The 13,273-nt window shown below is 38.5% G+C and overlaps 1 protein-coding gene across 3 annotated transcripts in view; it reads left to right on the top strand.

Moving 5' to 3' along the window:
• Rnf121 (ring finger protein 121) overlaps positions 1-13,273 on the top strand; it is an 80,870-nt gene that overhangs the window by 19,287 nt on the left and 48,310 nt on the right. The window contains exons 1-2 of one of the 3 annotated variants that reach the window (XM_063256580.1): positions 7,847-7,867; positions 12,773-12,810. In XM_063256580.1, the coding sequence (XP_063112650.1) occupies positions 12,779-12,810 (32 nt within the window). In that variant the 5' untranslated portion in view covers positions 7,847-7,867; positions 12,773-12,778. Of the gene's footprint in view, positions 1-7,846; positions 7,868-12,770; positions 12,811-13,273 lie in introns of those variants that run through there. The other 2 variants (XM_003463378.5, XM_063256581.1) reach the window with 2 other exon arrangements.

Below are 13,273 nucleotides of genomic sequence, written 5' to 3'. Positions count from 1 at the left end.
TCTGTAAGATGGAAATAATTGTTTTTCTTGAGCTTAACAAATTCCTGATTTAAAAATCAGCTTAATTACCTTATTTTCTATTATTTCAAGCAGAAGGGAAAAGTCTGGGTCATTTCTGTGTCCATACTTAGTTTAGGACCACAGTTAGAATAGTAGTACTGCATCTGAAAAATAAATGGGTAAATGAATAAATGTATCAAACCTGTCAGATTGCTTTTGAGGTGCTTTATTTGGGGTGTGGGATTATTATAAAGTTTTCCAGCTATCTTTCCTGAAAATCTGTCAGCAAAAATTTAGAGAGCTGGGAGGATGCTAAAGAAGGTTTGGGAAACAAGAATGGTGCACCATCTCTGATTAAGTGTCACTAAATAATTGGGAGCCAGGTGTGGTGGTGCATACCTTGTAACCCCAGCACTTGGGAGGCTGAGACAGGAGGATCATTGCAAGTTTGAGACCAGCCTGGGCTACAAAGTGAGCTCAACGCCATTCTGAATTGCATAGCAAGACTATCTCAAAAAGACAAAAAAGAAAGAATCAAATTAAAAGAATTGGATACAACTGTGTATAGTGGCTCATGCCTATAATCTCAGTTACTTGGGAGGTGGTGGCAGGAGAATTTTAAATTCAAGGTCAACCTGGCCAATTTAGTGAGACCCTGTCTCAAAATAAAAAGCATAGTAGTAGAGCATCTCTTGACTTGATTCCCACTACTGTACCACCATCCAAAACAAAACAGAAGAGGTATGGAGGGAAAAAAATATTGGTTCTGGGACAGCTGGATAGCCTCATGTGAAAAAATGATTTGAACCCCTAGCTGACTTAGTATACAAAAGTTAACTCACAATGGCCAGGCATCATGGTACATCCCTATAATCCCAGCTCCTTGGGAAGTTGAGACAGGAGGATCATAACTTTGAGACCAGTGTAGGTAACCTAGAAAGACTCTGTTATAAACTTCAAAAAATATATAAATAAATAAATAAAAGGGCCTGTGCATATAGTCATTGTTCCCTGGATTCAGTCCCTTTACTGGGAAAATAAATAAATAAATAAATAAAATCCCCAAACAAAATCACATCAAAATAGACAAAATACTTAACTGTAATAACTAAAACTATAAAATGTGTAAAAGAAAACAGGCATAAATCTTCATAATCATATTAGACAATGGTCTATCTGTCTGTCTATCTTTTTCCCTGACACATGGTCTCACTATGTAGTTCAGAATGAATCCACAGTAGTCCTGTCTGTACCTGCTGGGATTATAGGTGTGCACTACCACAGCCAGCTCAGGCAATGATTTCTTAGATATGGTATCACCCCAAACAACATTAAAAATAGAAATTGAACTTTATCAAAGAATTAAAAACTTTTGTTCTACAAAAGATACCATTAAAAATTAGAAAGGAAAAAATATTTCCAAATCACAATCACATAAGGGATTGTATCCCAATTATATAAAAACTTTTACAATTTAACAATAAAAAATAAGTAATTTCTAAAACCGACAAAGGTCTGAATAGACTTTACAGACAAGATATACAAATGATTAGAAAACATATGAGCATCATTAGCAATCAGGGAATTGGAAAGTTAGTACCACACTGAGATATTTTACCATCCCACTGATGCTCAAACTATGAGTGTTGACAAAGATATGAAGAATTCGGGGGCCAGGGGTTTAGTTCAGTGGAATAAGTGCCTGCTTGGCAAACATGAGGTCGTGAGTTCGAGAGTTCGATCCTTGGCACCCAAAAAAATAGAATTCGGAACCTCACACACTGCTGGTCAGACTATAAAATGTTGTAGCTGCTATGCAAAACTATTTAACAGTTCTCTATAAAGGTCAATCATAGAGTTACGTGATTCAGCAATTTCACTCCCTAAGTATGTGCTCAAGAGGAAAGAAAACATGTCCACACAAAAATTTAGAGGCAAAACAGACAAAAACAAAGCCAGGGGCAAATGTTTATAGCAGCATTATTTCTAATAACCTGAAAGTTGAACCAACTCTTGTGTCTATCAGTTGACAAATGGATGGAGTGTGATAATCTATACAATGAAATATTGACAGTTCATGGAGTGAGCTGTGATGCATGCTACAAAATTGGTGAACCTTAAAAATATGGCAAGGGAAAGAAGCCAACCACAAAATACCACACAGTATACAATCCCATTTCTATGAAATGTCTATGTATATTAAGCAAATCTATGGAGCCAGAGAATGAGTTAGTATTTGAGAGTGAGAATAGAGAGTGATACCTGAAGATTTCTGGTGTTTTTTGGGGGGGATTACAATATGTTCATCTCACCATGTAGTATAGGCTGGCTTTGAACTCACTTAAAGGAGTCCAGGCTGGCTTCTAATTCAGTGTCCCTCCTGCCTCAGCTTCCAAAGTGCTGGGATTTGGTCATGAGCTACCATTGCCCAGCTGGTGTGTGTAATCTTTTTTGGTACATTTCTGTGAATACAGTAAAAACTGTTGAATACAGTAAAAACTTTAAATGAGTGACTTTTATGGTTAATTGGACCTCAGTAAAATTGTTACAAAAAGAATCAAGTATATAGATGCCTATTGCTATAGGATGCAGTATGTGAGAATGCTATGATGTATTAATGTTTCTCGAATATTGAGTGTCTAATGAAAATACAGATTCTGATTCAGGAGTTCTCTGAGAATCTGTTTTGAAACAAGGTCTCAGGGTGCTGTTGCTCCTGAGGTGTAAACCATGCTTAGCAAGACAATAGAAGAAGTTTATCTTTAATTAATGGGCTCTGTCTAAAGAACCTCCCGGAAGCCAGGAGAATTTGACTATAGTTTTGCAGGAAGGCAAAATTTAGTTTAGTGGAAGAGAGCACTTAAAGAACAAAATATATAAAGATACAGAGATCACAGAGTATGTGATATTTTTTGGGGACAGGAGGCCTGTTTGTGGAAAGATGGTGGTGGGTCACTGAATCTTTTGTACCTGAAAAAATATACAGGCCAACTTTTTTTTTTTTCTTTTTTATTGGTACGGGGGATCGAACACAGGACTGCCTTTTTGCAAGGTAGGCGCTTATACCGCTGAGCTAAATCCCCAGCCCCTCGGCCAACTTTTGATCATTTTTCATCTTCATGAAATTTTCTCTTGCTCTTTTATTTTGGTCAGCCAACCAACTCCCCACCCTTTTTCTCTCCTCCCTTCTCCCTCCCCTACTTCATTTCTTTTCTCCTTTTTTCTTTATAGTAGTGAGGATTGAACCCAGGTCTTCCCATTGAGCTACAGATCCAGCCCTTTAAAATGTTTTTGTTGTTGTTTTGTTTTGAGACAAGGCCTCACTAAATCACTAAATTGCCCAAGGTGGGTTTGGATTTGGGATTTTCCTGCCTCAGCTTGTCAGAATGCAGGGATTACTATACATACTACCATTCCTGGTTTGACTTAACTTCTTTCAAATCTGGCTTACTTAGATTAACATGACTACGCAGTTGTGAGAACATGAGAGAAGTAATTAGCTAGCAATAAAATATTCTACATATAGGTCTTTCTGGGGAGGATTGAACTCATGACCTCACACAGACAAGTGCTTGTGCTGTTGAGCTAAATCCCTGGCTACATATAGGTCTTAAAAATTGGTTATGGGCCCACCATTTGGTACGTTTGTCCTGGGAATATTCGATTAACTACCTGCGCTTTAGACAAAGTGCTTTCAACAGTAGGTTAGTGGTTGGCTCCAAAAGAATATACTCCTTAATGAGGGAACAAATAAAGATGTCTTTCCAGATGGTACAAGTTAATTATAGTTTACAGCTTTCCTTGTTTTTCCACTTGTGCCAGAAGACTGGTTTGGATGTAATTTAAATAACCTTTTGGTTTGGAGGCAAATATTGAGGCTGAATCATATGTTCCTCTTAATCAGAGAGAAAGAGAAAGGGAGGGAAGAAGGGAGAGAGGGAAAAGGAGAGAAGAAAGGGAAGGGAAGGGGGAAGAAAGAGAGAGAGTGAGAGAAAGGAGGGGTCACACACCCTTCCCAGGCCATTCTCCCTTTTGTGAGTAGACACCACCTCCTAAAGGCACGTCAGTAATGCCCCTGTAATCCAATTATCTTCCAGAAGCCCCACCTCTGAACACATTTGGTTTTCAAGAGGCTTTCTAAATCTAAATTATAGCAATCCTCTTAGCCACAAATCTAGTCAGCCTTAATGCTTGTCCCTCTCAGCTGCTTTCCTTTAGATTCTGAAAGCATGGCTGTCCTGTGAGTCAGTTGTCCAGCCATTTCTAACAGGTACACAGTATGCCCACTCTCCCAGGAGAGAAGGCAGTACAATCATTTGATCACCTTGATTACACTTTCCTCATTGCTCTGTGATGTTATTTTTCAGAGGGAGAAATTAAGGCATACATGGCAACATGTTTGGTTTACTGTCTCACAGAGAGGTTCCTCTGTGTCTTGTCCAGTTCTGTGCATCTTCCTAATTTTTCCTTCAATTAACTTGTTTTTCCTTCTCTTGTTTTGTTATGTAAAATTTTTTTTTTTTTGTACTGGGGATTAAACTCAAGACCTTGTGCTTGCCAGGCAGGCACTTGAACCACTGAGCTAATTCCCCTGCTCTGCCATAGAATTTTTAATATGCCTTTTCTGGGTTCTTCTTGGTGTCAAATGAATCTTTCCCAGATGCTTATGTAACAAAATGCCTCTGGCCCCAGCCAGTATACTTCAGTTTGTTAGTTACCTAGATAATAATTCCTGTTCCAGTTCCAGTTGCTACTGGTCTCTTAGAAACAGCTGGTCACTGTGATACACACTGTATAAGCCAATCCCCAATTGACAAACCATTCTGCTTCTGTTCTTCCTGCTTGCTTATCCCATATAAGCCTTAGACCACCAGAAATCCAGGCCTGATGTTCTGGGAATGATCCTGATCAGTGTCCCTCAACGTAAATAAATCTACCTCCAAATCCTGCAGTGTTGCCATTGTACTTAGCATTTTCAAGCATTTCTTCTCCATTTTTTTTTTTTTTTTTTGAGACAGTCCTTACTATGCAATTCAGGCTGACCTTGAAGTCACTGTGTAGCCTAGACTGACCTTGAATCCTCCTGCCTCAACCTCTCACGTGCTGGGATTATAAACATGTGCCACCACACCCAGCTTTCCTCTCCAATTTAAACTTCATCAGATAGTGGAAGAAGGAAGGTGGTTGACTTTATTACCCAGGTTGGTTTGGTAAAACCTTGGGGTTTTTTTTTTTTTTTTTTTTTTTTGGTTGTTTTGAGACAGCAATCAAAACATGATACAGTTCAGGCTGGCCTTGAAGTCATTTTGTAGCCCAGGCTGAACTCCAACTCACAGTGATCCTTCTGCCTCAGTTAGACTCCTGAGTGCTGAGATTACAGATGTAGCCACTATGCCATATTTAAGCCTTGGGAAGTTTTTAATTTGGCTGGAACAAATTAATCCAGAAAGTTTGCCTTAAATAGTGATTGGCATTCTTAGTACACACAGAGAAGGCCTGGTGAATGCATGCTGATATGACTCACTGGTAGAACAGAATCCGGGGCCTTTGCACTAAGCCATGTGCTCAGTCTTTTTGCCTAAACCTTGCTATCCTTTTACTTCAGCTTCCAAGAATGCTGGGGTCTCAAGTTTCTTTTAATGTACTTTTCTGAAGTTATAATAATGGGCAACTGGGTCTTGGACATCTTAAAATATCAAAAGAATATTTGTCAATTCATTCAAGTGTGTCTAAGGCATTTATCTCTATGTTAAGAAGTATTTTCAACTTAATTTGCTACAAGAATATATTGAGTGGCTTCTGCTCTGAAACTCTGGTATGCTTCTATATGGCTACAAAGAAGTAGAAGACTAGCATTGGACTCAGATATTTAGTAGTATTCTGGAACAGTGGTTTTTGATAGGGGTAGGTTTTGATCCTGAGGGTACATTGTCTGTAGACATTCTTAGTTTTTGTAAATGGAGTATGAGGGGGATGCTATTAGCTAGGTGCAAGGTAACCCCCCACCCCCATTAATTAACCACTCACAAATATCAGTAGTACAAAGACAGAACCAGAATTTTCAGGTTAGGATACCAGACTGGTTGCTAGTGGGGCAGGGGCTAAAGCTCACTTTGCCCTGGTCTAATGCAGTGGCTGCTGCTGCGGGACCATTTAAAGTCATATCACATTATATGACAGTTTTATCTAGTGTTATCTCCCACTAATTCTGACTCATAGCTTTGTCCTAGTTGTAGTTTTTGTATACTGGACAACTTTATTTCTTCATGTTCATGTTTCAGTATCTGGAATATATTTCTCTCATTTCATTCCTCTCCACCACTCCAGTCTGAAGATTGAACCTACAACCTCATATGAGCTAGTAAGCAAGTGCTCTACCACTAAACTACAATCCAACCCTTTAAAAATTTTTATTTTTATTTTTTAAGAATTTTTTTAACTTCTTTTTTTATTGGTACCAGGAATCGAACTCACGACTGCCTGCTTGCAAGGCAGGTGCTTATGCCGCTGAACTAAATCCCCAACTCCCTTTTAAAAATTATTTATTTATTTATTTATTTTGTCTGTTTCCTTTTTATCACTACCAGAGATCGAACTCACGACTGCCTGCTTGCAAGGCAGGTGCTTACGCCACTGAGCTAAATCCCCAACCCCTAAAAATTTTTATTTTGAAAAAATTTTGATTCAAGTCTCACTAAATTACCCAGGCTGGCCTGCACTTGCAGTTCTGGGACTCAGCTTCCTGAGTAGCTGGGATTACAGGCACCTGCTACCATATCCTGCTCATTTCTTTTCTTTCTTTCTTTTTTTTTTTTGTCTTTTTCCTTTTTATTGGTACCGGAGATCGAACTCACAATTGCCTGCTTGCAAGGCAGGCGCTTATGCCACTGAGCTAAATCCCTAGCCCCCTTGCTCATTTCTTTACTAGAAAATGTTTTACATTCCTAATCTGTGAAACCAAGATTGGAAGCTGGGTGTGGTGGCACATGCCAGGAATTCCATCACTCTGGAGGTTGAAGCAGGAAGATCACCGTAAATTCAAGGACAAATTGAATATATAGTGAGACCCTGTCTCAAAAAAACAAACTAAAATCAAAACAAACACAAAACACGACAACAATAAAAACCCAAATTGGGTTAAAAGCTGCTGCTTCATTCTTTCATAGCTAGTCTTTATCATAAAATAGACATTTTCTGCTGGGCATGGTGGTTGCACACCTGTAATGCCAGCACTTGGGAGAGTGAGACAGGAGTTCAAGGCCAGCCAGAACTATTATAGCAAGACCCTGTCTCAAAAACAAACAATGAAGACATTTTCTGTTGCAGTGTCTGCCCGCCTCATTCGGCATTGAGCATTTTGTAAATTACTGTCCTTGCTCGTTTGCCCTTGCCTAGCATGAACGCAAATGCACAGTCATAGGTAATGAGTCAGCCAGAGTGGCTAGAAGGTAGAGATGGGGAAATAGTGTTATGAAAGGATTCAGAGATTGTACAATGTGAAACTTACTTAATTCCGTGAAAATACTGGTGAAAGTGGTGCTCAGTGGTACGACGGTGGCAGGCTGTAACCGTCGTCCTCAGTCTCGCGAGGTTGGTGCATGTGGAAGAGTAGACAGCTCCCAGCGACTTGAGGATGAGACAATGCTACGGGGTTAGCAGGGGCAGCGGGAGGGGCCAGAGGCAGCAGCAGGAGTTGCAGCCGGGACCCAGGCAACAACAGCAACAGCAGCAGCAGCAGCCACAGCAGCGAAAGGACTCCAGGTGTTGCTGCCATTGCCGCAGTGACTGAGAGACCCGTCTTCTCTCCTGCCACTGCTGGACATCTGTGCCCAGTGCCCAGCTCACCAGCGGCTCTGATGAGTTAGGAGTAAGTCATGAAAGATGAGAATTTCAGTTTGAGACCAGTTTACCAGAAGATGAGTAGCAAAGTTACTCAGTGAATGTACGTTGAACATTTATGGAGATTCCAAGTGTGAGAGCAGACTTCCGCCAGGCTCAGCATTGCGCTTTTCTTAATTTTTTTAGTGAAAAACATTTATTCTGAGAATCTAAAATCTAAACAGAGAACGTTGAACTTCAAAAAAAGCCTACACAGAATTTCGTTATTTCTTCCCTAATACACTAACAATCTAAAAAAAATCTTTTAAAATAATATTATTCCAGTCTGTCTCCAGTTATGTGATTTAAAACATCCTTGGGTCTACTGAGGTATAAGCTGCAAAGTTTTTAAAGTTAGAAAAATGAACAAGTCCTTTGAAAACACCGCTGTTTTCTGTGAGAAGTGAGCCTTGGGGTCTATGTGCCATAATTAACATTGTTTTGAAGACTGACGCCAAGAATGGTGTCAGAAATAGTTGATTTTTGGGAAAACTGGCTATCTGTGTGAGCCTGGACTTGTAGACCCACGTCCTCTCACCATGTGTTAAACTAAAATCAAAATGGATCAAAGAACAAAATATTTAAATTGAAGCATTTAACCTGTTGGAAGACAAAAATAGGTAGAACTCTTGAATTCTTAGGTAAGACAAGGACTTTCTGAACAGAATCTCAGTTGCACAGAAAACAGTACTAAGAAAATGGGATCATATCAAACTAAAAACACCAACAGAGTGAAAAGACAACCTATAGAATGGGAAAAAATTTTGCCAGATATTCCTCAGAGGACTAATATCTAGACTATATAAAGCACCCAAAAAATTAGATCAACCAAAATAAAAGACTCAATAAAAAATGGGCAAGTAAAATACATACCTCACAGAAGTACAAATGGCTAATAAATTTATGCAGAGACCAGGTGTGGTGCGGTAATCCCAGCACTGGGAAGGATGAGGCAGGAGGAGCGCTGCAAGAGTTAAAGGCCAACCTGAACTGTATGGCAAGACCCTGTCTCAGCAAAACCAAACCAAAACAAAGTAAAACAGGAAAAGAAATGTCCCACACTGTTGTCTCTTAGGGAAATATAAATTAAAACACTGAGATCTCAAGTTACCCCAGAAATAATGGGGGAGGGTTTACATTGTCAGTGGGCAGGTAAGCTAGTATAGCCACTATGAAAGCCAATATGAAATACGAAAATCCCGTAAAAAATTAAAACTGGAAATTCCAGCTATTCCTCTTCTTAGGTATCTTTAAAGACTTAATATTACAGTAGTGCACGCATACCCATTTTTACAGCAAGATAATTCATAATAGCTGAATCTTGGATGCAACTTGTATGTCCAACAACAGATAAATGGCTCAAGAAAAAGTATTTATATACATTGGAGTACTAGTCTGCCATAAAGGAAGACAAACTTGAATCATTTGTAGAAAAATGGATACACTTTCAGTCCACAGTGTTAAATGAAGTAAATTAAACACACAAGCTTAAATATTGTATGGTTTCTTGCATATGAGGATTATAAAGAGCACAATTAAAAATAATGGGAAGGAGGGAGACCTTTTTCAGTTTGGAAGGGAATCAGATAGATGGAGATGGAAAGGGAGTAGAGGTAATGGGAATGAAAAAAAGGAATTAAGATGTGTTCTTAACATATACCAGCTCCACACAAGGAATGTAAAAATGTATTGCAAACATGTCCTAATAAATTTTAGGGGGGGGGATGCAAGAGCTAAACTCATGAAAAAAGAAATAGTTGGCTTTAAAAAAAGTAAACATTTTTTCTGTATGATGTGATTTTGAAACTTTAATCATAATGCCAAAATTGGAGATAATCTTATTTTTCATCTACTAGTATATGGTGTAGCAATTTGTAATGGCAAACTCAGCATTGAAAGGAATGGACCACTAACATGGAAAAATCACTTTATGCTAAATATTAAAAGTCAGATAAGTAGCAACACATTTGGTTCAAGTTTGTGGTACCACAAGTGAAGCTCCAGCAGGAAAAGAAGGAATCCCCATTCTAGATTGGCCATTTGATGACAGAGCACCATCCCCTATCATATAGTAGTAAGTGATGGCTGAACTGTTGAAAACCAGATGTTGCAGGATTGTGAAAGGCATTGTATTGGTTGCACTTACTTTAACTGAATGTGGAGTGCAGTTAAGTTCATAAGGCAAAAAGAAGGTTTGCATTCAATTCTAGACAGCTACTTTATCTGGAGAAATACCAACCTGAGATGAGATTATGTGTCAGAGATACCATTGGGCATTGCTGTATTCAGTAGAAAGAATATAAACAAGAGGCCAGGCATGGTGGTGCATGCCTGTAATCTCAGCATTTTGGAGGCTGAGGCAAGAGGATTGCTACAAGTTTGAGCCTGTCTGGGCTACATAGTGAGTTCAAGGTTAGCCTAAACTACATAGCAACACCTTGTCTCAAAGAAGAATTCAATGAAGAATAATTTTGCTTCTAGTTTTGGAGTTTTAGTTTCTGCCAGGATTGAATTATTTTAAAATCTCCTGTCTTTTTATTTTTGAGGATAGCCTCTAAAGAAAATCAGCAGAATATTAACCTGTGCTAAACCATCTGTTTTGGGGGCATACTCTTTATGCTTGGCACATAGATCTCCTGCAGTTGGGCATTTTTTTAGGGAAGAAAAGGATATGTTTTCTCTCTCCTTTTGCTTGTCTCCTCCTTCCCCAATATACATTGTAGATTAGATAGAAACCTCATTGCTAAATATTTGTGTACAGTCTGATAGCTTTAAGCTCCCCTGTGAACTTTTAGGAAAAAATACCTCTCACAGGTACATGATGATTTTATATATCTATGTATGTAGTTATCTAATGATTTTATATACACATATTTAATGATCCAGGTAGTTTTTAGTCTTTACTAATAATGGGGTGTTTGTATTAGGTTTTTTCCCTCAAAATCCTGATTTAACATTAGGCAAAATAGCCAAGAACCTTTAAGTAAATTAGTGAGGAAATTGCATTTGAATATAAGTTTTTTGCCTCAAAGAACTTAGCTGTGAGTTCTTTTTTCCCAACTAGGGAAGCAAAGTGGGTATTACAAAAGCTTGTTTCCTGAACACTCTGACTCTAGACCATCACTAAAGATATATCCAAGAAGAGAATTAGCACACTTTCTAAAAACTATAAAATTGTTTGTATCAGTTCTGTATCAGAACTCTTGATTTTAGGATCTGGGCATGGTGGCACATGCGTATAATTTTAGCACTTGGGAGGCTGAGGCAGAAGGATCATTTCAAGGTCAAGACCAGCCTAGTCCACAAAGTGAACGAAAAGCCAGCCTGAACTGCCTAGCCAGACCCTATCTCAAGACTGGAAAAAAAACAAAAAACAAAACTTTGATTCTCTGATGATGTCAGAGAATGCTGATAGTTTAAAAAAATTTTAGAAAATACTTTTTTTTTTTTTTGTTCCAGGGATCAAACTCACAACCTCGCGCTTGCCTGGCAGGTGCTTGTGCCGCTGAGCTAAATCCCCAGCCCTTAGAACATACTTATATTTTGAATTTTCAGAACTAATCAGAAGAACAACAGCAAATGCACAATATTTTGGTTTTGGGAAATGCCCATGTTATTTTTCAAACTGTACTGTGTGTGTACAGTTTAACTACTAATTGCCTTGTTACTTGTTTACCAGGTTCTTTTTTGAGATTAAGAAAAATCAGTAGCAGTGACTACTGTGTGTATGCCCACAGACTATACAGGGTAGAAGAGAGACATCAAGTAGCCCAGTGAAGAGCAAAGGGACTGTGTTACCTGTGAAATGAAATAGTAGCATTTTTGCAGATTCAGTGTGCTGATATAGAGAAGCTGTTTATCTTCTCATTTCCAGAGGGTAGTTATACACCAGACAATATTGATGGAGCAAGTGGAAGGATACTGTCAGGGCTCTTATACTCTTACTGTTGCATTCTTAACAGTAGCCTACTTCTAAGTCTTTGAATACAGACTTAGAGTGATCTTGTCCTCTGGAAGTCACTGTGCAGAGCCATACGTGTCCATTTTGTGAGCATCGGCTGGGTCAGTGGGCGTGGACTGGGACCTCATCTCACACAAATGATACTTTAGTGTAGTCTGGCTATCTGTTTCCTATTGCCAGAGTTGCTTGACTTTAATTAAATGCAAACCTATAGATTATCTTCTCACTCACCCCAGGAAATAAAACAATATAATGCTTTTTGACATTGTTTCTAGAAATTTGAAGTAAAAAATGATACTACAATTCAAAATTCTTTTATTTCTGAAATGAAATGGCAATGACTTTTATTAAAATGATAATAGATTAAAAATTTTATTAAATTTTTATTAAAATGACAATGACAACATGGATTTAAGATCAAACCATCAATACCCTCTGGAGGTTCATATATACTATTGGACTCCAAGGATTTTTGTCAGCGCTGTCACAAAGCTTTTCTGTTTGATGAGTTTTGTGGTGTGGAGGAATTTTTACATTTGTGTGTGTGTGGGTACATGTGGGTGTACATGTGTCCTTACTGTTCCATCAGTATTAGTGCCTACCTGAGTTAGGAGAATTACATTCTGGGTTCCTTGTAAGGAGAAGGATGTATAAAGTGACATGAAACATTAGCCCTCATTTTATCTTAAATTACAGACTAATATTAATTGTTCTCAGAAATAGATTTTCCCCCCTCAAATTAAAATAATTTTTTTCTTTTGGGTTTAATGAAGTATTGCTAGCTGAAGTCAGTTTGAGATGTTGAAAAATGTCAGATTGCTAAAAGGTGTGCAGCCTGATTTATATGAAACCCTGCACTCTTAAAGAACAATAAAACATATTTCGCATGCAAAAAAATTGATGAGTGTGTTATTTTTGGTGGTGTCTCCACAGGTTGATATGTCAGAACTCTCACCAGAAGAGCAGTGGAGGTAAGTGTGGCAGTGTGGGCCCCATAAGCTGGAAACTCAGGTTATCTCAGCTGAGTTTTTTTCTTCCTTGTCTGTGGGATGCAATGACGTACAACTGGACAGGTCTTTTGGAATCAGTCCAAATATCTGGGTCATTCTTGGGTCACTCCCTTTGTGTTAGGGAATAAACAGGTATTGTCATGCCACTATCCATCTGGGTTTGAATACCATCTCTGCAATTAACTTTGTGATCTCTGGCATGTTACTTCTCACTGCCTACATTTACTCCATTTGTAAAGTAAGGATCATAACAGTATCTGTACCTTATAGAGCTATAAGGATTAATGTATGTGGAAGTCTTAGAACAGTGCCTGGCGCGTGGTGAGCTTCTAATCTAGTAAGTGTTGCTTTTTTTGAAGGTGATTATCATCATTAATGTTGTTGTCATTATCTGTGATACAGCATGGAGAGCTCTGGTTGGAAA

The sequence above is a fragment of the Cavia porcellus genome, unplaced genomic scaffold (assembly GCF_034190915.1).
Source record: "Cavia porcellus strain 051 isolate PalLab524CR breed Dunkin Hartley unplaced genomic scaffold, mCavPor4.1 scaffold_9, whole genome shotgun sequence".
Classification (NCBI taxonomy): Eukaryota; Metazoa; Chordata; class Mammalia; order Rodentia; family Caviidae; genus Cavia; species Cavia porcellus.
This window is presented reverse-complemented; position numbering and strand designations above follow the sequence as displayed.